The sequence below is a fragment of the Tympanuchus pallidicinctus genome, unplaced genomic scaffold (genome assembly GCF_026119805.1).
Source record: "Tympanuchus pallidicinctus isolate F22 unplaced genomic scaffold, pur_lepc_1.0 scaffold25, whole genome shotgun sequence".
Lineage (NCBI taxonomy): Eukaryota > Metazoa > Chordata > Aves > Galliformes > Phasianidae > Tympanuchus > Tympanuchus pallidicinctus.
The window spans coordinates 5749149-5775428 of NW_026294742.1; the positions used below are offsets into that span (position 1 = coordinate 5749149).

Sequence of the window (26280 nt, forward strand, 5' to 3'; positions counted from 1 at the left end):
TTTGACTTTAGTCTCCATTAGCATTTGCAACTTTACATCTTTTTTCCTTGCATGTTTCCTGTGTTCCTACGCCCAGGCCATGGAGAAGACACTGATCCATCCTGCTGCTGGCTGGAAGGGAGAGGCCCATATTCTAATTCCTGAAGCTACTAGAAACTACTTATATAGCTCTGTGCCCTTCCAGGATGTGCTTCTGGGTTGCTGTCGAGGCTCTTCTGCTTTGCATGGGCTCGCCAATGTTCTGTAGACTGGTGAAGAAGGAGAGAATAACTGCTCTTTCTTTAGCTACAAATGATGCAGTACAGCTGGGTGGTTGGGCCAGCTGCTTATAGGGAGGTGATCTGCTTTCATTTCCTGTTTTGGGGAACTCTTGGCTGTGCAATTTAGTCTGGGTTGTAAAAGCATTATCATGATGCATGTGAAATTAAAAAGTGGAGAGTTTCTCAGAGATCTCTTTGGTTATTACTGAGGTAATTGTTATAAGGCATGGAGAGAAGATGGGTGCCTGGGAAAGCAAGGTCTGTGCTCTCGCTACTGTAGTGATTTGGAATTGAAGAAGTGTAGTACACTACCTCAATCTCAGGTGTAATTACCTACATCTAATTCATTACGGACAGTTTTTAGTGTAGCACCAACATCCAGTGAGGGAGAGCCTGTAACTTCCTTAGGGAATCTTCTCTAGCACTACATCTCTTCTACCTTTGCAAAATGGGCTTTGTTTCCCCTCCTTCTCTTCGTATCTTCTAAAATGTCTAATCAGAATCTTCACAGCTCACTGCTAATCACCACATCCATTGTGTTCGTACATTATTTTATTCCTCCTTTCTTTGGGCTTTTGTGCTCTTCCTCCTCTCATCTGTTTCCTGTAAGTAACCCAGTTAATGAGATGACTTTTCCTCCTAGCTCCTTGCTGCCCTCTGGACTCCGTCTTTCAGAAAGTCCAGTCCCAGCTTCGAGTGAAAAGCAGATGAGAGAGGTGAACTGCAGTGTAACTACCTGGATGGAATTGCTTTTTGCCTGCAGTTTTCTTTTGCCTTCATTAAAGGGGATGTTAACATACAAACATAATGGTCCTCAAGCACTGTAATGCATTTGGGATAAGAGTTACTGTTACAACATGGCCAGTTCTTTCAAACCTTACCAACTCTTAATTCTTGTAGGACTTGAAGAACACTAACTGTGGCGTGGGGTGTCAGTGTGTATTAAAGACAGGAGGAGGGAGAGTGGGTGGTGATAGCAGGAACTCAAAGTTAGGGAAGTTCTGAGTCCTGGAGTCTCCTACAAGGGTTGCCTGAGGGTGGTGGTGTTTGTTTTCACAGTTGTTTACTTAGCTACTTTTTGTTTTAGGGATTGGAATGGAAATGTTTGCTTACAGTTCAGTAAGGTATGATTATTTGTTGTCTCCTCTGCAGGGGTTTTTCATTAGCAGTAGTTGTAAGCTGAACTAATGCTTATTTAATAGTATGCTATTGAAAAATTCATATGTGTTAAAATATGCATAATCTATTTTCCATCTTGTCTGCCTGGAATTACTCAGATTGAACATTTTTCTTTTTTTCTTTAAGATCTTGAAGCCTGTACCAGGTCCTTGAGAGAGAAAACTACATGACACTACACCATGAGTGACAGTAAATCCGATAGTCAATTTTACAGTGTTCAAGTTGCAGATTCAACATTCACTGTACTAAAACGTTACCAGCAATTGAAGCCTATAGGATCAGGGGCACAGGGCATTGTTTGGTGAGTAATAAATATTTTATTTAAACATAAAAAGCTCTACGTGCATAACAAAACTTGAATGTGTTCTGATAGGGGCGCCAGGATATCAAATGTTATCAAAATCAATGAGTGCTTTGTCTCTTGCTACAGGTTTATGATGGACTAGTTACTAAAATACCTGCCTGCAGTAGTTCATGTGGGAAACTAGCTTTTGTTTTGATTTTAGGGGAAAATAATATTTGGATAACAACATAAATGAAGAGGGTCAACAGATTTCCTTCTCATTAACCACTTTATTTTTGTTTTAGTTGTCACCTTCCCCATGTAGTTATGCTATTACAGTGTAAGGTATGGCAATGAGATGGTGAGAGATTCTGGGTTTTACTCGTTTCTTCATCATGGCCCCCTTTCTTTCCCCCCTTTTATTCCCAGTCACTCCTGTCCATTTCTAGGAGCCATCAATGCAGTGCCTTGCCATTAACTGGCAGGATGAGGCAAATCAGTGTCATTGTCACTCCATGGATTAACCAGGAAGGGATGCTGTGAGGGGTTGGGCTGGCCGTCTTCCTTGCTGTGTCACCTCAGCTATGTGTCCAGCCTCCACTGGCCCAGGACGTGAGAGTCGTTAGTCTGATCCTGAACCTTAGTCTCTTGTATGGCACCACACCTCTGGGCCAGCTAAAGGTAAACACTTTCAAATGTTTTTTAGACTGCAGCAGTCTATTCTGCACCGCTCACTGCCAGCCCTTATTTTGTTGGGCAAAACTTACTGGGTCACAGCAGCAGATCTTATCGATGCGGTTTTACGATTCCATACATGAGGGAGCAAACAGATGTACTTAGGAACTCTGTCATATCACAGTCAGAAACGCGTGATGGGTTGTTGGTGCTTTAAATCCAATCTGCAGTTTCTGTCTGCCAATAAATTCTGCAGAATAAGTGCGATGACTCATATTGTGAGCAACCCTTCTGCAGCACCTGCCCGTGACTTTCTGGCTTTTTTAAAACCTTAAAAAATGTTTTATACTTAGGAAAGGAGTGCTAACAGGGGAAAAAATAAGTGAGAAGAGAACACTGTATTTCATTGTTCAGTGGGTTGAGTGGGGAATGGGTGGGCGTGCTAGATCTTGGTATTAGTGTTTGGGTAAGTGTTAGTGTAGTGCAAACGTGTTCTGGGTATAAATATTCTTAGTGATATGCTGGTTCTAGATTGCATGTAAGAATTTAGGTTGGTTGTAATTGCTTCTCCTTTCATTGGAAGTAGTGCCTAATGTCTAAATGAGATGAGTAAAACTAGGCATTGCTTCGAAACAGTTGGGGTCGTGCTAAGGTCAGCATCTTGGGTGGAGAAAGGGATGAAGTGATTTATTGACTTGTTTTGAGAAAACTTGATTTTTGGAACAACAGAATAAAACATTGCATAAATTTTCTTCATGTGAAACATCTGAAAACTATGTCCAAATTGAAGAAGGTGCAAAATCTAAATTTCTCTGTAAAAGTCCCTAAAATACACAGGGGAAATATGCAAAATGTAGGGGTACGTGGTGTGGAAATCTCACCATACGAAGAGTGCTGTCCTGTCATTTTTTGGCTAGGAAAATCTCGGTGTCATTTGCATGTTGCATAAATGAAATACAAATGAGAACTCCAGAAAATGAAAAAGGAACTTGGTTGTTTATGTAGAGTTTGTTTGGGTATTTTGTATACAAAGTGTGCTTCTATATGTGACTTTTCACACTTCTTAAGTTCTAGCATACTCGAAACCTTAGAATCTATTTACAAATGAGTATCTGCTTGCACAAAATGATTTTCTTGAACTAGTTTTTGTTTCAGTCTTGATATCAGTTTTTCCTTTCTTGCCCTGGATTTCCGATGTTTAATTAGTCAATCTGATTTTTCTGTCCCAACAAATTGATTCTGTCCTTCAAGATAGCAAAACTGTGATCTTACCAACTCGTGTGAGTTTTGCTTTGTCCATAATTTTCCCTATGGTTGCACTTGAAGAAACAGTCAGGAGTTTGTTGCTGTTTGCAAAGCCGTGTTTGGGCGGTAGGGAAAGAGTGAGCAAAGCAGAGCTGGTAAAGCAGGAATCCACAGCAGGAGCACATTGCATTTTGAGGCAAAAGTCCTTTGCCTACAGAACTGAAGCATGATTTCTTGCTGTAATTTAGGTCAAGATGTTTTGTTTATAAGTCCATTGTGCACGTGGTGTCTTTACTCCTAATATTAAAATACAAACTTTTAAAAGTGCTCTGAAAACCTTAATGGAACTGACTGTGATCAGGTTGATGTTGCTTTTGGGTGGAAGGACAGACGTGGAGGTTCTTCACAGATACTAAATACAGATTCAAGATGCAGTGTCAGTTACTCTCATGTGGATAAGCAAAAAAAAAAAAAAGGTGGAGGTGAAGTTGTTTGTATGTGCTGGGTTGGAGCCTTGACACATACCTGGTTGCTTAGATTGCTAGGGGCATCTTCCCTAACATATCTGTCCCACTGTTGCAGTGATCTTGCTGCTCATAGCTGGCTTGAGCAGTTGTTTATTGTGTACCCTGTTGGTTACTGGTTGTTTGCTAATACCAGGGTGCTGTTAAAGCCATTAATATAAATAAAATTGTACGTAAAATGTCTTTTAGATGAAATATTGGAAACACTGGAGCTTTCATATCTGGGAGAAAAACAGTTTCTCACTTGTTCACTTCCTCCCATTTTGTGTTTTGTTTTGCATAGTTAAATTAAAAACCTTTAAATCTGAGAGTGATCATATCACTGAATAACAGCTTGTGTGTGTCACAGAACTGAATCAAAATGAAAAGTAGCAAGCCTTTAATGAAAATGGTGCAGTGATTGAAATGTGGGCACTGAACTGTGCCTCCCAGTAAATAGCATCTTGTGGGTGAACCCTGCCACATGCTGGTGGTACCTTTTCCAATGGGGAAGGCAGCGATTTGATGTTGATAAACTTCATACAGTTTGAGTATTGCTGCTGGAGATGAGCTGCACTTCTTGTAAGAGTGTTGTAATAGGGTGGTTCTTCACATCTGTATGTGCTCTATGTGTCCTGATGAGGCAGGGAAGGAGCTCACAGAATGGCAGCTTTGGAAAAGACATGAGTGAGAATTCTTTCCTACCATATGAAAGTAGCATTGAATGGAGATCATGTGGGAATCCTTATTTAAAGCTAGAGAGGTAATGGATTGTAACTCCTGTGTCATTCCTGGCATGCATTTGCAGGTATTTTGTCAAATCCCCTGTGTGTTATTAATGAAGAATATTCCAACCTTAGTCTTGTTCTGGATATACACGTAATTTAGCCCTTAGATTCTTAGAGTTTTTAAAGTGTTTGCACCTGTACCTTGAACTACAGAAGGAAAGAACAACTGAAAAAAGCTACGAAATTAATGCTCGTTTTCATTTTTAAGCTGTTGCTTCTTGCAGCGTGTAAATCTTCCATATTGATTTTTGTTTTTGCTGAAACCAGGCAATTCATTTTCTACACTAAAATTGCTTGGAGTTGTAAGCTATCCATGCAGATGAGAGCACTGACATCTGCAGGACTGATCAGATGTTGTGACTGTTCTTTAGGAAAGATAAGCTAATACTGCAAATGTTAAATGACTGTCAGTCAGCAGCAGTGTCCAGAAAAATTCCCAAGTGTACAGACTAAGCTGGAAATACAGGCAGCTGAAATATTACTTAAAAACATGCTTAACGGATTTTTAGATCTCTCAATTTTGAGCAAAAGTCTCAGGTCAGCAGATTCTGTCTTATTTGAGGGAAGGAAGGGCACAGGAGGCTTTTCATAAGAATGTTGGTGGCTTCTGTCCAGCCTACCTTTGTTTTTTAAGGACTGTTTAGATTCTCTTTTAATGTGTTTTTTCTAGATGTAAAAGGAAGTTAGTGTAAGCAGCTAATTTGATATTTATTTCCTCAAATCTTGGTGTCTTTCTGTGTTCCCATCTCCCCTCTTCCCTCGCCTCTCTCCCAAGCAGACTTCAACTTAAGCTGTTTGTCTTTGACAACTTGCAGTGCTGCGTTCGATACGGTCCTTGGAATAAACGTTGCTGTAAAGAAGTTGAGTCGTCCTTTTCAGAATCAAACCCACGCAAAAAGAGCTTACAGAGAGCTTGTTCTTTTAAAATGTGTCAATCACAAAAATGTAAGTCTGCCTTTGTGTTTCCCTCTCTCGTTCTCTCATATCTAAAAAGCTCAAGATTTGCTTTCTTGCAAATCTTTAACCAAACTAGTGAAAAAAAAATGGTGAGAGAAACTAGAAACATTTGCAATGGGTTTTACAGTTATTCCCAGTGTGAGGTTCAGCTCTTGGGTGAGCTGTTTGGAGGATGAAGTGCCAAGAGCAGGAGGCTCTTGTTGCAGTGTCACTATGGGTTTATCATCAGTATAGGCTTCAGAGATGGTTTTGCTGTGGTGCATTTGCCTTTTTACATCCAACTACAGCAAGGCCTGTTTGGCGCTGGGTTTGGTTGTGGGTTTGGTTCTTCTAGCTTCTCTCTAGTTATATTTCCTGAGTTTATGTAAGAATTTTATTAAATATAATGTTTGACTGGTAGATTTGGAAGGTATAGTGGTGCAGCTTGAAAACTTGCCAATGTACACAACTGAAATGCAGACATGCCATACATGCATACAAAGTCATTGAGCCTTCTGAGATACTAAGCCATAATGTCAACACTTGAGCGTACAAGAATATAGGATCACAGTGTGTTGCATTGTGCTGCCAAAGCGAACTGGGAGCAGTGCTGATTGTGAAAGTTTTGTACTGGGGTGTCAAAGCTGCTAGGGCTGCTGAAATAGCTTTTGGTGAAGTCCAGAAGTAGCAGAATAAAGGCAAGGTTGTAATTAAGGATGGCAACATAGTAATGGTAGGAGTTCTTTCAGAAATAGTGTGTAACGATGTAAATTGAACGGGGTGGCATGGGGCGCCTCTGCTCTTGTTGGGCGGCGTTAGTTAAAATTTCTTGCCCAGTAGGTGATTTAAAATAAGAGATTATTGTTTATGTGGGGAAAAAAGGAATACATTTCGGGTACTGAAGAAGGACAAAGGGGTGTCATATCACTTGGAGGGAAAAAAAGTCTGTGCCCTGTTTTAGTCCCTGCAGCACGTGTGCTGCAGTTTTCAACTATATTTGGAACAACAGTTCTTCAGCGTGAGTGAGTTAAGTGAAACAAGTAATATTAAGTTGTGTTAAGTATCAGTATGTTTTTGGCTTTGAATAATAACTTCTGTAGTAATTGGATTTGTATTTGAATTAAAGCTGAAGCTTCTTTTTTCTTTATAGATCATTAGTTTATTAAATGTATTTACACCGCAGAAGTCACTAGAAGAATTTCAGGATGTGTAAGTACTAGACTTTTGTTACAGTTTTCCTGACAAATATTCATCTAAGCCATAGCAGCATAGCTCCGGTGTCTTACAGTCTTTATGCTGAAAGTTGAGGGTAACTGAAGTCTAAGTTTAAGTTTTAGTTAGTCTTTCTTGACGCTTCTGAAATAAATTGAGAGACAAAATTGTTTCGCTTCAAACATGAAATGGAAGTGGGAAATAGTTATTTATCTTTTATCCATGGTGATTTAATTTTGGGGTATTCATATGTTCCAGTGAGCGACCCTAATTTTGAAATTGTCTTAATGCATGATCTTTTCTTAAAATGGTAAGCTTTCTTAATATTCTTACAGTTTATGAATGTTTTCTTATGCTTCAGATACTTGGTTATGGAGCTGATGGATGCCAACTTGTGCCAAGTTATTCATATGGAATTGGATCATGAAAGGATGTCTTATCTCCTTTACCAGATGCTATGTGGTATCAAACATCTCCACTCAGCTGGTATCATCCACAGAGTAGGTAGTATTAGATCATTACTGATATTCTTTATGAACACAGATGTTCTTATGAGCCTGAGGGGTAGGCAGGGAATTGCTCTTTTGTGTGTTTGTAGCTATTTTGTTCATACCATTATTAAACCTGGAGATTTTCAGATTTGAAGGTGAAGACCAACGTATTGTTAACAGATCTTAAAACAGATCAGTTCTGTGGATTTAAATGTTGCTGAACTGATCCACTCATAAAACATGAGAAAATGTATACCTTCCAAATTACTAAAGAATGAGTCTTTCTAATTTAACATTTGACTTTTATAAGTTATGTTACCAAATGGTTGTTCAGAACTTTCAACTCCTGAGCGTACTTCATGCAACTCTGATTCTGGTTTCCTGCAGCTGCTCTTTATATTTTGCATGACCAGCAGTCTACCTGACAGTCATGCTTAGTTTTTTTTGTTCCTTTCCTGTTCTTCTTTTCTCCTATTTCCTGGACACATCTTTTAAATCTCTTTTCCCTGCTGGTTGAAAAATTCAGTCAGCTTCTAGTATAACGTGCTTTTTTTCTTCACGTTCAATCCATAAACAGAATTAAGAACCTGTGTAAATTGCAACAAACTTCTTTGCCTTGCTGAAAAAATCTACCGTTGTGTATAGTTAACATGTGTAAGACTGAAGGGAGGGGGGAAGGGCTGGAACTCCAGCTGAACTCCACCTGACTTGTTGGCTGTGATTTGGAGCAACAGGGGAGACAAAATGTTTGCTGAGAAATTTGAACCCATTGGAGCTGACAGAGCAGGACAGAACTGATGCTGGTTGAACATGGAAAAGGGCCATTGGTGGAACCAAACTAACCAGACTGTGAATAGCTAAACAAAGGCAGGAAGTTTCTTTAAATAGGGAAGCAAAAGTGGATTGTGTTGGGTTCGTCTGGGACCAAAGCAAAAAGACCTGTCAAGACCTTGAGTGGAAACTCTGGATTAGATGAGAAGTCAAATTTTGGAAAGAAGCCAGGCTAGGAAAGGGACAGAACTTGGATAGCTCAAAGGAATATGTCTAGGGATGACTTAAAAGAGTCTGTGACTAAACACAGCTTGAAATAATGTATGTGACACCAACCTCTGTTATTAATAGATGAATATTGAAATCTGATATGCTTCACATGGCCCAGCATTATAACAAGATGAGATAACAAATTTCACTGCCAACTACTGTAAATAATTATTCAGTTATTTCAAGAGAAAAGTCTGTGTGGAAGATTAGAAAATGCAAGCAAGCTGTGATTCAATACCATTCTGCAAAAATTTGTTGCTTTCCTATTTGGATGTCCCTGTCTCTCTTAAGAAAAGGAAGTTCTGCGCCTGAAAGCCTAACTCATGTGGTTGAAACCACGTCAAATACTTGAACAGAGTCAAAATGTACATCTGTAATTCAAACTCCTGTGAATGTAAATGAATGTGAAACTGCTGTTGTGAGGTGAACTGGTGGCGTCACTGACTTTGGGGGGGGGGTGTTATTCAGTATGTAGAGCCTTCCTTAACTGCACTAATTTCTTGTTAGGATTTGAAACCCAGCAACATAGTAGTAAAATCAGATTGTACACTCAAAATCCTTGATTTTGGACTGGCAAGAACAGCGTGTACTAATTTTATGATGACTCCATATGTAGTAACACGATATTACAGAGCGCCAGAGGTTATCCTTGGAATGGGATATAAAGAGAATGGTAAGTTACTGGAGTAATGCTTTAAATTGTTTGTCTAAAGCATGTGTCTCCAAACATAATAGCTTTAAAAGGCTGGAACAGAGCTAATTTCCCTCTGCTATGTCTATTTTTAATGCTAATCATGTTACTGGAGATTATTAAAACATAAAAAGTACAATAAGTATTTTGTGGAGAATAGGAGTTTTCTACTGTATCCATATCTCCATTTAGAATGTACTGTTTCTGCTTCCCTGCTGTCTTACCTTTTCCTTTGTTGTCCTGTTGCCATTTTCTTTAACTTACCAATCTATGAGATACCTATGCTGCATGATGTTTTAGAAAACCAACTAACCAATGATCAGTGCATAAATAATAAACCTTTTTATCACTGTGATTTTTACTGTGAAGCATATTTTAAGTCTGTCCCCTCAGTGTCTGTGATGACTTCATTAAAAATCTATTTCAGATTCTCCAATAAACCATGTAGCTTATTCTCCTAAATCTATATAAATAGCACTTAAAGAGGCTGGGTGTTGTACTATGTATATATACAGGCTTTAATATATTGAACATTCAGCCAACAAAACTGCTGGCAAGGAAACTGTCCTTGACCCACATTACTGTTTTACTTGCTGATATTTTCTAGCTGTGAAGTAACATTCTGCCTCCTCTGGTCTTCTAACCTAGTATATCTTCTTGGTTTTTCTCTGGGGCTTGGGGATACCTTGCTGTTTATAACTTCAGCTGTGTGATACAAGGGACTTGCAGGACCTTGCTGAGCCACTGAAAAATTTACATTGGTGCACGTGGCATTTGTTCTGCTGCAAGTGCTCACGTGGATGAGAACATCTATGGAGGCAGTTCTGGATGGGACAAAAATACTTATCTGCACGACTATAAATAAACAGTGTGAATTTACAAATAAATAATTGTGATATTTAAAAAACCTCTTTAATCTTTTGTCCTTGTTACACCTAACATATGATAGTGGATATCTGGTCTGTTGGGTGCATTATGGCAGAAATGGTCCTCCATAAAGTCCTGTTCCCAGGAAGAGATTGTATCCTTCTTCACGGTCGTTTCAGAAGTGTAATTGCTGATTATATTTTACAAAGTGCTGAAAACAAAATTTAGCAAAAGTTTAATTAGTTGGCGTTGAAATGATTCAAAATTCATGTTAGCAGTTTGGTTTTCCACATCGTTGTGTTTTATTGTAGATGCTAGATGTCTTCATTTTGTTTGTTTGTTTTCCTCACTTTTGTTCATGATACTTCATAATTTGATCATTTCATTTTTACTTTCAGTTGATATCTGGTCAGTTGGTTGCATCATGGGAGAATTGGTGAAAGGTTGTGTGATATTCCAAGGCACTGATCGTATCCTTCCCTAGTCATCCTTGAACCTCATTCCACTCCCAACAGAAACATACTTTGATCCGTATAAAAACATAAAGCACTGTTTTCAATCATGTTTTAGTAGATCTACTGTTAACTATGAAATTAGTGTCATTGACCAAATTGTTGAGCTTCCTATTTTATTTTCTTAGCAGACTGTATTTACTGTAATTTGTACTGATTGAATCTGTAGAATTTGTATTAAGAGCTTCAGCTTTTCTATCTTTAATAGAATGCTGGTAGGTTAAAGAAAAAAGAAAGCGTTATCTGTTTTTTCTTACTGTTGTTCTTAGTAGGTAAGTGTTAGAAGCAGAACTCTACAAAGTCAGCATTCACTGTGCATGGGGGTTTTGCTTCCTGTTTTGTTCAACTTATTTTTTAATGTACGAGGTTTTTGAGTTTCAACCCAACTTTTTTTCTCACTCATTAGGATGCTGCTGTCCAGTGAGTGCTAATTGCAAGCACACTGCATGGAATCTCTTTTTCTTACTATTATGATTTAATAGAAAAACAATTTTTTTATTTTTTATAATCATTTTATGAAAACTTTATTTTGGACTGACTTTTTCTCTGCGATGATCATTCTTTCACTTTCTCCTCCAGTATTTTTGACCCAAGTTTGTCTTCACAGAATTGTACTTTGTTACATGATAGAAACTGTGGGAACCTTTCTGTATTAGAAATAGAAATTTTTATGCCCTCATGCCCTTAGGCTTGGGAAATCTCAATAACGTATTACTGGATCAGAAAGAAGCCTTTACACTGTGTGAGGTGAATAAAAATGAGCATTTAATCAAATGCATATTCTTCAAATAATTGTATGCATTTTAAAATATTTCCTAGACAAAGAAATTAAAAGAGGACTCATTATCAAGTTCCAGTTAGAGGAAAACTTGGATTTAAACCAATTTCATTCTTTATAAAAAATAGTCTTGCATAGGAGTAGTGTTCTAGGGCAAGATAGCCCAGATTGATCACTAAGTGCATAGAATGCAGAAGATACAGTTAAACCACAGTTGCCTCTGAGGGCTGTAAGGCACACGAAACCAAAGGACCTGTGGTCCAAGATATAGAAATAATACATTGTATAATATTTCTGCTTGTCAGCAAGGAAAAGCTGGCTCCACCACTTAGAATACCAAGTATGTGTTCCTGAAATCTTTTCATAGATATATGTTGTGTAGAGGCTACTTTTAATTTAAAGTTTCATGACACTAATCTTCAGCAGTTGATCGTTTATCAGTTAGTTGTATAAATGATTGTTAAATAAGTCTGTTTTCTACCTTTCTTCCTTTCTATATTGTTTTACCTTTTAAAGCCTTCAGACCAACCTAACACAATTCTTCATATATGTTATGTGTCTTTCACCTGCATGTCAGCATGGGCTATTTTGGTTTGTTCATGAAAAAGGAAGGAAATTTTGTCTGTATTCATTGAATATGCAAGTTACCATTTGTAGTTCACTGAAGGTCACTGAAGCTCCACCAGTCCATGTTTCAAAGAGTCTCCCCCTCTATCTTTTCAGAATGCATGGCTGTGCTTAGGGTTTTTCCTTCTGAGTCTTTCAGTTCCCTTTAATGTGAGGTACTGGCAGATAAGTCATGTTGACTTTTGCAGTTATCGGTCTGGAATAATTGCAATTGTCATTTTCTTCTAGCTGCAGCCTCAAGTCTGTTTTGACTCCATGGGTTAAGGGGGATGGATGCTACTGTGCATGGCCTCGGGATTTTCCTTTTTTACATTAAATTTTGATATGTCCTATTGCTTTGGTACTTAGATCAGGAAACCAAGTTCGCTGTGTTGCCTAACGATGTACCTGTGGCTGTCTTATGAGAACTGCCCTTGGATCCAGTGCTTTGTATATTGCTGTGTGGTCAGCAGGGATTTCTTGGAGAGTTGCAGCAGAGCCCTGCTTGGACTGAAGTGCTCCACACCATCAGGGTGGAGGGGCTCAAGCTGCTCCTGGCCATAGCCTGAATTGAGAGGCTGGCAATTGCTGTTGCACTAGAGATGAGAAACGTAGAAAAAACAGCCAGCATAGATACTGGAGATGAAGTAATGGAAAACGTGGAAGCACCAGAGAGTGTTTTCAGTGCTCTTCTATGCAAGAGGTGAAGGAAACTGCCTGCCTGACTGAGCATAGTCATGATTTCTTGGGAAAAGTCATGCTTTATTATTCATTGATTATAATATGGACTCTTTTCAACATTTTCTTGCAGAGTCTCACAAAGCAGACAGACACTCTGCTATGGACTCAAGGTCCTGGGTTACTTTTGACCTCAGGGTCATTAGTTGAACAGAAAGGGTAATTTTGTCTGCAGACTGCAAGGTTATTCAGAGGGACACTGCATGCTTTGCATCAGCATTAAGATTTTCTTCTGATAGAGTTTCTGGTAATGAGCATCACTTATTTCATATCCAACCTATGTTGGGGGAAATATTGTTGTTTCGATTTTTTCCCCACATTCTTATTCCTGAAGTGGAGTAGGTCCCCCACCCCAAACCACCACAGAATGCCCTTGAATTTGGCTAGCTGGTCTGCGCTGCTGCCACTCAAATCAGCAACCTTTTCTTGAATCTGGATTGGTGGAGTTCTTGCACAAATTACTTTTCCAACAAAATTTCCTGGTGTGTGTCAAAACTTGCGTTATATGTGCATTGTTTTAGCATGAGAGTTAATAATACTGACTTCTTAATTCTTATTTTAATATTGTCTTTCCATCGGAATGTGTTGAATAAGCAGATACCATTTTTAATCTTTGCATCAGAAGTCTAAATCTTTAGTGGGAATTATATTTCTGGATGTGTTTTTGGCATGCTAACAAAACTAAGTGCTTCTTAAATGATATTGTTTTTTAATTATAATTCAAAGTGCAGTAAATGTGTCTTGTTAAGAAATTGGTATGAGAATCAGTAGTTTGAAATAAAAGATTCTGAGTTCAGATACGTTTGCAAGGTTTGTGGTTAGATTGCTAGAGCTGCCCATTCCTTTCATCAGGAAAAATGCAAAGTGTTGATCTGAGTAAACTTACTGTATTAGGATTGTTGATACTGTAGAAGTGTGTGGAAGAAATACCACGTTTTATGTATTCTTTCATGTACTTTTCCCTGCCATCAGAAATCTTCCACGTGGTACTGTTAGGTGTAGAGCAGATGATACACCAGCAGCCTTTCTTTTTCTTTCTTTTCTGTCCCTGTAGTTGTTATGTTATGGGCATAATTACAGAATGGAACTTCGTTTTGACTCTTCATAAGTCATGTTTTTAAACCTGGCCAGTAGGTACAAATTCACTGAAGATATTGAAGCCTAATGAGTTGTGCAGCATTTCTTGTCTGTCCCTATCTCACAAAACTGACATTTTAGATTTTTGCCAGGGTAGCCTTTTGCATAGCAGTTCTGGAATGTTGTTGATGTCAGATTGAAGTTCTTGTTTTATTATTAGTTCAGGTTTTCAGCTTTTCAGATTTCTGTAAGCGATGTTTTTGTGTAGCACAGACTTCAAATTCTGCAGCTGATTTTCCTAAAGATATGGTGCAGATATTGATCAATGGAATAAAGTAATTGAACAACTAGGAACACCTTCAGCAGAATTCATGAAGAAACTGCAGCCTACAGTGAGGAATTATGTAGAAAACAGGCCAAAATATCCAGGTATTAAATTTGAAGAGCTCTTTCCAGACTGGATATTTCCATCAGAATCAGACCGTGACAAGTTAAAAAGTAAGACAGATTTTTTTCTTCTTCTTCTGGTGTTAATTTAAAATGTTTGTAATACGTTGAATTAAAAAAAAAAACAACCAACAACAACTAATATAAAATATCTGTATTGCAATAGGTGTTGACTTAAGTTCCATACCTGTTGTTTTTTCCATGTATGACAGATTCTGATTTTTCAGTATTAGTTGAGAAATACAAGGATATTTCACTGTTCTGTTTAGTTCGCTTCATTCGAACGTGTTGAATAATGTTTGTGGCTGAAACATTTCAGAAAGAAGTACTCAATTAAAGTTATTTGTATTTTTTCTGGTTCATATGGGAATGTAATTCGTATCAGCTATACCTGCACTTTAGATAAATGACCAAAAAAGTTGAAAAAATCTATCCTATGAACAGATATAAGGTTTTATACAAAATAGGCTACACCAAGTTATTTTATTATGCTACATTTGTAGTTGAGACAAAAAAACTGTCAGTCAGATGGCACTGCGACCAGTAGACATTTACTGTGCACTTAAAAATGTGGTTTATGAGCAATAGTTGATGACAAACTGTGACCTACGCAGCAGCACAACCGTTCAAAATGGAGATTGGTTTATGTCAGCTGCAGGGTTTGTGTTTTGGATTACAGTAAAATAACATTGACATTAGAGGATTGCGACCTCCTTTTGAAGGAAATCTGCAGCGGCGTAGGAAAGCTGCCATCTCTGTGCCTGTCCTGGCAGTGCAGCCTAATGCTGCTGGGTACTGAGCAAGATGTGGAGCTCCAGTCCTACACTGCTGATTTAAAAACGGTGCTCAGTGAGACCTGTTTAACTCCATGGGATTAGAAGTTAAATATTCGCATGTCACTAACAAATGGAACTTGTTGGGAGGCAGAGAAGCTTAGCAGATCTGTTTGTGTATGCTTTGTCAGATGTTGAAAATCTACAGCTCCTTACACGTATGTTCTTTTTCATTTTTACTTTCTAGCCAGTCAAGCTAGAGATTTATTATCAAAAATGCTTGTAGTAGATCCAGACAAGAGAATTTCCGTAGATGAGGCCTTACGTCATCCCTATATTACTGTCTGGTATGATCCAGCTGAAGCAGAAGCTGTAAGTTTGCATTTAAAATAAATGTTAAGATACCAATTTGATAATTTAAAAGGACAACTTTAGTTTGGATCCAAGTGCATGCCTTGAGTTCATTTTTTGGTTAGTGAGAGATGCACGTAAGCATTCAGGTTAATGTTCAAAGTGGTACCACCTGAAGAGCTGTTGGTGAAGTGGAATTGATACAGTTTTGAAAGTGGTTGTAGAAAGGAAGGTAGCTCCCTTTGTGGAAAGTGTTGCCTGCAGGGTGATAATCTGCTGTATTTTGGGTAGTGGGCTTCATCTGAGGCCCTGCCAAACCTTGGAAAAGTTCATTTTTAGCTGATGCTTTTAAACAGCATATCAGTGGGTGGTAGAACCTAAGTTCTGTAGATGTAAAATAAATGTAAATTAGAGATGTAGGGAGTAGACTGCCAGAGGAAGGTAACAATTGGCTAAGAAAATCATTTTGAGTTTTGCCTGCAGTGTAATAAGTAACATGTAGACTTACTTTTCTTTGTAGCCTCCACCTCAAATTTATGATGCACAGCTGGAAGAGAGAGAACATGCAATTGAAGAATGGAAAGGTAAGAAGGGAGCATGAGCAATGGCATTCATTGTAATAACTTATATGTAATAATACTGTGAGCTGTGCGTTCTTGTTGTGCTTGTGCTGGATTGTGTAACTGACTGGAGCATGTTCAAAATGTGCAGTACTGCTTGTGGTAATACGAAAATAAATTGATAATGGAAAAATATTCTGTTTGGAATAAATATGTGTGTGTGTACATATGCTCTGCAGTAGTAAATCCTTTCCTCTAGAAGAGTTGAGGGTGAGCCATCTTGCATGTACCATATCACAGAGAACCAAAGCAAAGTAATGGATCTTTGTTACATTTAGAAGTCTGTGATATTTTAATTCAGGTGCTGTTCTGAAGTCTGGTTCTCAGCCATATAGTGGTACAGGACTGACCTGTAGCTATTTAATTGTACCTTTATGCATTTGTAAATAGTACTTAAATCCCTTGTGATCTTAACAATGTTTTTTCTGTCTTTTCTACTATTCCTCCTACCTTATAAGAATTAATATACAAAGAGGTAATGGATTGGGAAGAAAGAAGCAAGAATGGTGTGGTAAAAGATCAGCCCTCAGGTTAGTCATCGTTTCAGTAGTTCTTCTATAATGTTGTGCTGCATAGAGTGATCTGTTGGACTAAAGGAATGAAAAAAATCCTACTTAATACAGGTAGGCAAAAGTTCTGTTGTTACAGACAAAGATTCTGATCTGTGGGCAGTAATTTTTCATCGTTGTGAAATGAGTTGTATGAAAGCAAGTTTTAAGTCCTGGAAATCCAGCGCACTGAAGGCTCCCTCGTAAGCTGAAATAATTGATGCCACCTTACATCAGCTGTTGTGCACGTGTATGTTATGCTGAATGCTTTCTCTTGGCTTTGAATGAATGTGTACCTTTCAAGCACATTCAGACATCTTTAGAGCTTTTTATTTTAAGAGAGCTAATAGTATGAAGTATTTTTGCCTGCTGTTGAATCTTGATGTTTGCTGCTGTTCTCTTGGTTCAGTAATTGGAATGTTGTGCTGCAGGTTTTAAGTGTTAGGAAACTTAGTGCTTGCATTTCTACTGTTTAATGGTTTGTCTGTTTTCGAAGAATTTCTCTGAGGAAAACGATGTGCTCAAACCTAGAAGTGTGGTTATTTGTGCTTGCGGTATTGTCTTGCCTCAGATTTTATTATGTTTGGTTTACTTAGCACAGATGCAGCAGTGAATAGCAACACCAGTCCTTCCCAGTCATCATCTATCAATGACATTTCATCCATGTCAACAGAGCAAACATTGGCTTCAGATACAGACAGCAGCCTCGATGCCTTGACAGGACCCCTCGAAGGATGCCGATGATCAGCCAGGATTGCAGACTTATCTTTGGAAAAGAACTCTTGCTTCCATTGGGCCTGAATTGCTTGTAAGTTAATGGAACAAAGTAGAAAAACTCCATGTTCTGCATGTTCTGCTAAAGTAATGCCTGTTTTTATGTTTACTCAGTTGTTATGAAACTGCCTGCTTAATGTTGTAGAATGAAAGCAAATCAATGTCTAAGGAGCAAAAAAAAAAAAAAAAAAAAAAAAAAAAGTTTAGACACTATTACAGGCTTTTCTTTGTTTCAGCCTATTTCAGGTGAGCAGTTATAATAGGCTTCTAGCCAATAACTTCTCTTGAGTGAGTTCATGCATCTTCAGTCCTAACTGGCAGGCTTTGTGACATCAATGGTTGTTTACATTTTAGTACAGTATTGCTCACTTGTAGGTTTTTTGAATGTACAGTGTCTATGAAGTTTGTTTTAATGTGTGACTATGGCAGCGTGCATTATTTAACGACTGGAGTGTTGTGTGTAAGTGTTAACTCGCATGTTGAACACTCTCAGTACTGTGTTTAAGGGCAGTTACTTTTCCATATAGCACTTTTTTGAGCCCTTTCTATCTTCGCTTCCCAACGGTTCTATCTTCTTGTAGAAGAGAAAAACACAGTGTTCAAAGAGTATAGCCATACCTTCATATTTCATCAACAAATATCTGACTCTTTGCTAGTTATTTAAACGTGGATGGAAGATACAGTGGCTTAGTTCAATTTTAAGGAAGGATGGGTGACATTTGTGAGACTGTGCCTGTTTAAAGGAGGGCAGAGTGCTAAATTGTTTTGTATTTTTTTAGCTCATGATACTGATCCTTTAACTGAAACAGAAAAGGAAATTACATATGTGATGCTCTTCATTCAGTAACAGGTGAATTGGAGAGACTTGCAGTCTAAGTGGCCTGAAAAAGAGCTGCATAAATGTTTTCCATTTTTTTAAATGGGTCCATTCTATCTAGTGAGTAATTAAAAAAATAAAGACATAGTAGCTTTGAGTCATTTGTCAATTAATTATTTACTGAACAGAACTTAGCTGTAGTTCCAAATTGAGAAATCCTCTCTATTTTTACTGGGAGAGGAAATCATGATGTATTGAACATGTACATTTTCTAAATACAGTGTCAGAGGAGATTATTTCTGTTTCGACACACACTTCTCAATGCAGTTTTCAGGACTGTGTAACACAGGCACCATTCTTAGAAAATGTTTGTGATAGAGTAGGGCTTAAATTACCAGGTACTGCACACCTGAATGTGTGCACATCCCTTCAGAGCAGTTGTGTGAAGTTCTGCTAAAGGATTTCGTGTGTGTGTGAGTGTTTGAGATGAACTGTGTGACTGTGACAGTAACAGAGATGTGCAAGACAAGGTAAAACACCACTTTCTTAAAGGCACTGTATTCAGCTGATGATCCAGCTACTGCTGACCTGAATATATACAGAGAACTTACAAATGTGCTGGCATAGCTAGCTGCTGCATTATGGAGATGTTTAGTACACTCTTGTAGAAGAGAACTGACCCTTGTTTCTGACCTTAGGATTTGAAAGCAGCAGTTTTTTCTAATGCAAACATTGCTTTCATGTTACAAATTGTACCTGTATGGTTATAAACAGCTTAATTTGGTGTAGCAAAAATACTGAGTTTGGCTGTCCCAGAAACTGAAATGCAATGCAGTGCTATTATGTTAACTTCAGAATGTTCATCTGGAATTATGATTTTTTTTTAAAGAAATCTGAGTTGTAGGACATTGAGGGCTTGGGTTTTTTGCTATTTGGTTTAAAACCAGTTTATTTGGATATTGATGATATATATGGAGTATTTTTAGTGCATTTTTGTCACTGACAAAAAATATATATATAAAATAGCTACTACTGTACAGCAATACAGTACAGGTTGCTGTTCTTTTGTATTTTTTTAATCACTGTTATATGTGTAAATTAAAATTATTAAAGACACCTATTCAAAATTACTATTAGTGATTTCAGACTAGCTGTGGTTTTGTTCCCTTCCTCTTCAGCCCATCAAAAGCTGCAACCACTATGGAATAAGACTAAAAACAAGCAAAAAAAACCCCAAAATAACAGAGAAGCTAATAGTTGAATCTCAGAAGTTAGCTATGCTTTACTGATTGTTCCTAGCAATGTTTTCAGAAGTGACCAGTGGCATAATGGTGTTAAGCCAGTAGTTCTTTATAAAAGGATGGCTTTCCTGACAATACAAGCTTAGCATTCTCTTCAAAAACAGCATCCTGTGAACAATCTCATACTGGTCATCTGTAGTCTCTGCCTTCCTTTTTTAGAAGGCTGTCTGAAGTCTTTGAGGAGTGGTAGAATACAGCATTTTATACATTTCATGTTACACTTGATGAAAAAGCTTTTTTGTTTATATGAACACGAGGGACAAAGATCTCCAGCAGTTTATTAATCTCCTGCTCTAACAACTGCAGGGCAAATCTGTCCCATTTACCTGCCTAGTAACTGACCACGTCTCTTCCTGTTTTACACCAGAGCCCTCTGTAAAGTCACCACCGTGCATTTTGATATTCTTGATTCACTATGGCAGTAATCTTCTGGAGTTTATTATTCAAGATTTATTTTTATCATTTTCAACTGAAGTTGCACTGTAATACATTCATCATTTTAACCTTTACTGTTTCAGAAGGTTTAATGCTGCAAAGATTTTTCGTGTCATTTAGATACCAGGTGGCCTCCAGGTCTCTTCCAACCCAAATTACTCTGTGATTCAAGTGGTTTTCTTATGTTGTTTTTTGGTTTTGAACACAGAACAGCCCTATCTGCATGATGTGAGCTGATATCTGACCTTCTCCTGGTATATACTGTTATCTCACATGTTTTGAGCGAAAAAAGCCCTGAGATTGAGCTTCTTTGTGAATCTTCCTGTAAGAAAAGCTGTTCCATACCTCATGTTCTTAATGGCTTCTCGCTGTTGCACACTTTGAAGTTTCTAAATTCTACCAAAACATCATTGCCTATGGAGTATGTATGAGATGAAAAGTATGATTGTGGATTTCCAGAATAACTGAAAACAAACTGCTAAGAACCCAAATAAACATCCGATTCTCAGAGAAAGCAGATAAGCAGATTATATTCAGCAAAGCACATGCAGAATAGATGCGTGCTGAAGTTCCCATGCTGTTCCAGTGTGCACATAGAGGCTGCACATGCACTGCATGCAGGCTTTACGTTGATTGTATTCCTGGCTGCAGGTTAAGTTTGGTGCAACATCTGTGTAATGGTTATGGATGCTGTGAGATCCCATCACTGTGGAAAGCAAAATGCACATGTAACTTCACAGGGGTTTGAAAGTATAGAGAATTTGGTGTGCAATATAATCACTTTTATTCCTAATACTAAAATCATGTATGTAAAGTGATGCAATTGACCATTTTTTTTGCACTTTGGCATTTATAAATATTTATATGTATTTAAAGATTAAGAATGTGTGTATACATATGCATATATATAGTAGAAACCTGCTCAGTTTTGTAAACACAAATGTTACCTTTCTCTATGAGTATGGGAGGCTTTGTTTAGTGTTAACACTACTGCAGTGAACATAAGCAATTTATGAAGTACAACTGAAAATAAGTGATGGTCAACATAGATGCAATCTGTAATCTTAACTGCTCACCTGAAGAGGAAAAAAGAAAAAAAAAAAAAAGGAAAATCTATGGCTATTAATCAGATTCTTTACCAGAAACCTTGAAAGATGTATGAACACTGAGTAGCTGACTGGCATTGCAGAAATGGAGTATGTTTTAAAGGTTTATCTGCGCTCATATCGTTTTTCCTCAAAAAGAAAAAGCCCCAAAAACCCTTAGAAGGAGAACCCTGGCGTTTTGAAAGCTGTAAGTACGCTTTGAGGAAATGGTATGGTATGACAGATTGTGTTTATTTTAATTGAAAATGCCAAAAACGCAAGAAGCAAATGTTAAAATGAGGGCTTTGTCTGCACAGAGCATACACAACAAGCAAGTCCGACGAGAACCAGTGTTTGCAAACAGCTTTTGGGGCTTTGTGTTCTTTCCTGCAAGGGTTTGTGTCGTCAAAATAATGAAAACAAAACTCAACCTGAACTCATAATTAACTAATTTGTTGGTAAGTTTCAAAACCTGTTCAGGACCAGAGGGCTTTTATCTCTTTAAGTCCTAACAGAGTATATATATGTTTATTCAAAATTAAGTGGGAGGGGGAAAAAAAAAACGTAATACCACATTTTTTATTTTTCTGACCTAAAGCAAGTACCTCAATTGCTAAATTGCAGTGCTGGATTGGTTTCTGTTTGGCTTAAAATTACCATTTGACAAATGAAGTAAGATTTGGATGTTCAGAATAAAAGTGAGCCACTGAGCCTTCCAGCAGGGAGCGCTGCTTTGGGCAGCAGTGCAGTCCCCTCAGTCAGTGTGTGCTGGAATTGAGCTGTTGATGTGCAGACAAATCCTTCCTGAGCACAGTGCTGGTCCTGAACACGGGCTTGGTTTTGTGTGAAGCGTTTCATTTGAAATGTGACTCTTGAAATGGCAGTACTGGAGTGCAGGGGTAACTGCTGACCAGCCTTTGTCTGTGTGTTCTACGTATGTCACCTGGATTCTATCAGGGCTTGATGCTAAACTTAGTGATGCTGTATGCTGGGAGCCAAATTCTTTCCTGGGATGTGTGCTGTGTAATTCCTGCTCAAAACTGGTTTTGCTCCGGGGATATGTGCACCCAGATGCAGAATTTGGACTGAAGTTCCTATAGGTGAATCCAATAACTTTGCTTTGCCACTGCGTCTTCAATTTTTTTTTTTTTAACATGTTCAAAGTATGACAGAAAAAAAATGCATTCTGGCTCATTCTCTTACGTGTATCTTAGATTGTCTATTACATGAGTAATAGTGGTGTCTTAAAGCTTATTACACAGCTTACCAAATCACTTTTAATTTTGCCCACCGCATGCTGAAAATGTCTGGAGCTGAACTGATGTTTTACGTAAGCCGTCCTTTCTCATATCAGTGTTGGAGGAAAGTGAAGAGATCAACGTTTCTGTTTGTTTTATAAAATGACTATTTTTGTAGCTCGCGTTTCAGTTGTTGGTTTTTAATCCCACAGCTTTGCTTTGTGGATGGAAATTTACCTGGGTCCTATATTTCAAAGAATATACGTAGAACAAGTCCAGTATACAATTAAGAAAATAAAAGTCTTCTGCAGTTTGTTACTGAAAATATGGCAAATTATTTTGGTCCATGTATTCAAAAGAAAATAGAGAATATACACGTAACTATTTAAGTTTATACTCCTTGATGCTGCTGCTTATTTTTTGAAAAGGTGCTTGCAGTTTTGCACAACAGAAATCGGCTTTGTTAATTGTTGGGTTTGAAGCACTTTAGGGTTCTTCTAAGCAAAACCAGTATACGGCGCAAGAAGGAATGACATGAAAATATTTGATGTATTTACATTTGGTTGTTATTCTGATAATTTGATCAGCGTTTTCCTTTAAATTCGAAGCTGTTCTCAGAGATGTAATATTTGAGATTTTTTTTTATGGGCTAAAATTTAACATGTAGTAAGAGATCACTTGAGAACCATCTCCCTACATAAATAAATACGTGTAGGGTGACTTCAACAGCAGCGTGGCATCTGTTGTATAAAGTATGGCAAAGTCTTTATTTCTAGCTTTATAGAAAGCACAGCTAGCTGTGGGCACTAGGATTTTTTCTTAAAGCAAAAATCTCCTATTACCATTTGACTCTTAATCCTAATCCAGATGTGTATACAGTGTGAGGCAGCAACATCTGCTTCCACTGGGACTCTACTGTAATAGCTGCTCTATGGATCCCATAGGAGGAGAGTCCCTGGAGCAGCACTCCAGCAGCCTGCTGCTCTGTGACGTGCTTGCTCACGTGTGCATTCCCCAGGCTGTGTCTTTACTTCGTAGTTTCTAGGATAACAAAAGCAGAGGAGAAGGCAAACAGGTAAGAGCCACATTTTGTGCCCACTACCTGAATGGGTAGTTCTGTCTGTTGGTGGTAATGAAGCCGGGTTAATGCCTGTAACACAAGCTGTGACTGTGTCTGCTAATGGGGAATAACTTTTTGAAGAGCCGTATGTGTCACTAGCTTTTCTATGAATTCAGAAGCTTAAATTGGTGCTAATTTTTTAAAAGAAAATGTAACAGATGGTTAGCAACGTATTTGTCTGTTTTTGATACTTATATTTTTCTTAAATGTTGGCAAACTGAACTTTATAAAATGACTGATGTGCATTTTCAGCTTCATCGGGTTTCCAAATTTTCCTAAAGTGTTTAAAATTCCATGGCAGTTACTGCTTCTTTGGAGCAATTGTTTCAAGTGTTTTATACGCTAATTAAATCAACATGATTAGAAAAGATAGCAACACATAACTACAATCCTGTTATTTCAGTTCTGGGGCATACTGTGTCCCACAGGTGGTTCCAGGAGAGTTGTTCATCCAGAAACCTCCATCAGGGCAAATCAGAGATCCTTGTGTGCAGGTACCCAGTGCAGCGAAACCTTCTTGGGTCCTTAAGATAACTTTAGAGAGATCATGATTTTTTTTTCATCTGTTTTTCAGAGAAATGGAACAAATGGAAATAATGAACTGTTGTTGTATAAATTCCAGAGAACGTATTCTGTGCTTTGCTCCAGAACACATGCTAGGAAAGGGAACGGTAGGCTCCTCGAGTGATTTGTTAGGAAATCTGACATTACCAATGATTTAACCGCCCCCAGGCTCTCTGTTCTGTGAGAACTCTGTTGGAAATGCCTTCAGGCTGTACCTGCCCTCAGATGCTCTGTCCGTCCCCTTTGGGCCCTGTTTGCAGCCCCTTTCCCAAACGTCACGGAGCAGCATCAAGCCCTGTCACCTGTCACAGTGTTCTGATATTTTGGCCTTAATATTCGTTACGATACGGTGTATAATTTCAGAAGAAAGATGTGCTTTGGAGTCTGATTCCATAAACACGTGGCCTCTTCTGCCTATGACAGGCTTTGATTGTCGTATCTCGTTCTTGACGCTCGTGCAATAGGAACATGTTCCCTTCGGTGCAGTGACTCTTCTGTCTGATGCTGGACTTTGTTTTCAGGATGATGGAAGGTATTTTTGTTGGACGGACAGCAGTCATGCTTCCTTGGTTGTTTTGTTTTGTTTCGTTTTTTGGATTCTTTTTCTAAGGAAACTAGAATTCCGTGAGGAAAGCTGCCAATAACTAGTTCTGAAATGCTAGTTAAAGCCTTGTTCTGAAGCTTTTTTTCTCCAAAAATCTTACCGTAAAACAGTACTAAAGCCACTGTAAAATGACAAATAAACATGTATACTTAAGCAATTTGAGCCGTCTGTTTATTTACTGTGGCTGTTTTCTTTCTCTTGTTTTTTTTTGTGTTGAAGTGGAATGTTTTATCTAACCAAGAGAAAGTGTTCTTAGTTATCTTAAAACAGAAATGTTTTGTTTACCACTTGAGTTTTCATTTCACCAAGAAACTCTGAGTATGAAAAATAAATGAATAACAGCTTTCTGAGGCTGCTGGGAGCTGCTTTCTGCTGATGAACTGAAACGTTTGGGCACACAAACGGCTCTTGGTTTTACTGCCAAGTAAGAAGTGTGTTTTCAAATTTGTTTTTCTAAGTTGCAGAACCCTTCTGGGTAATATTGACAGGTCTGTATTCACATCCAGACCGTGCCATAATTGGATTTTCAGACTTCATTGCTGGTTGCAGGTGGACTACTGGTGGCCATAGGGGCATGTGTGATTTTTCTGCATGTATATAAAAGGACACTGGTAGAAATCTCTTTTCACCTTGTGCTCTAACAGTGTTGTGTTTCCCTTTGTTCTCACCGAACAAGGCAGATGTACAGCTAAATGGAAAAAAAAGGAAAAAAAAAATGTTCAGTTGTAGCATTTGGAAGAGTTGAGCTTGTAAAGATGCTGATATGGTTTTTTGTTTGCTCTGTAAACCATCCGAGAGAGCTGTAGTGAAACTTATCTGCTACTTTGATCTAATTGCTTTTCATTTTTCTTTCTAATACTAAGGGGCTGGGTCTCAGCCAGGCTTTGGCTTTGAAAAAGCTTCACCTGTGATGTGATGGCGTGAATTAATTCCTACAGGAATATTGCTCTTTTATGGAGAACTTGTAGTTTTATCTCTTCTCTGCAGGGCTTTGCATCGGACTATCTGGATAAAGGGATGCACTGCAGATCCCACAGCTCCTGCTTATGTGATGATAGAATGTTTTTCAGGTTGCTTAAGCTACAGAGGTAGACCTAATGCTTTCAGTAGAAGAGTACAAAAGCAAAAAAGCAGCACCCTGACACGCCTGCAAGGAAGTGCTGCCTCACCCCTCTCACCTCGTGCAATAAGATGGATTCATATTTGATCTTTAAACAAACTGTTCTGTGGGGAAGGAGAAAAATCTGCTGTTTCTGTGTACACGTCATAAGATCTTCCAGAGAGACGTGTGGCTCTCAGCTGCATGGTCACTGCTGGGATTCCTTCTGAAGAACAAAGGCTGAGCCACGTGTTGCTATCATACAAGGTACAATTTTACATTCAGTACAGGTTCAAGTATACAGATGCCACTGTTCATGTTACAGCAGGTAGAAGAGTTTTTCACTTATGTGACTTCCAGGGTGGGAAAAATGTAAGCAGAACACAGTAACGAGTTTAATAAGAATGGTAAGCCAAAGCTTAGGAGAAGTTTGCTTTCTAAGAAGAAAGAGATGAGTGAGAAAAATAGAAGGGAATAAAGAAACGTAAAAAGATGTAATGGATTTCTTTCTTTACAGTGTTCGAGGCAAAGGATGGTAAATGCTAAATTAAGCCACTTGCTTCTGTCTGTGGAAAAGATGCATGTTGAGGTGTATTGTGTTTTTTATCAAACAGTCAGCTTG

At 38.3% G+C, this 26280-nt stretch overlaps 1 protein-coding gene across 9 annotated transcripts in view; it reads left to right on the top strand.

Annotated features, from left to right (window-relative positions):
- The window catches only part of MAPK9 (mitogen-activated protein kinase 9), a 27174-nt gene extending 2458 nt beyond the window's left edge, over positions 1-24716 (top strand). For 3 of the 9 annotated variants that reach the window (XM_052689474.1, XM_052689472.1, XM_052689475.1), the window contains exons 2-12: positions 1566-1740; positions 5749-5878; positions 7020-7078; positions 7443-7581; positions 9121-9286; positions 10570-10641; positions 14198-14380; positions 15350-15474; positions 15974-16037; positions 16532-16603; positions 17223-24716. In XM_052689474.1, the coding sequence (XP_052545434.1) occupies positions 1619-1740; positions 5749-5878; positions 7020-7078; positions 7443-7581; positions 9121-9286; positions 10570-10641; positions 14198-14380; positions 15350-15474; positions 15974-16037; positions 16532-16603; positions 17223-17365 (1275 nt within the window). In that variant the 5' untranslated portion in view covers positions 1566-1618 and the 3' untranslated portion in view covers positions 17366-24716. Of the gene's footprint in view, positions 1-76; positions 977-1010; positions 1385-1565; positions 1741-2151; positions 2404-5748; positions 5879-7019; positions 7079-7442; positions 7582-9120; positions 9287-10253; positions 10326-10569; positions 10642-14197; positions 14381-15349; positions 15475-15973; positions 16038-16531; positions 16604-17217 lie in introns of those variants that run through there. The other 6 variants (XM_052689477.1, XM_052689476.1, XM_052689480.1 and 3 more) reach the window with 6 other exon arrangements.
- Positions 24717-26280: the final 1564 nt, after the last annotated feature.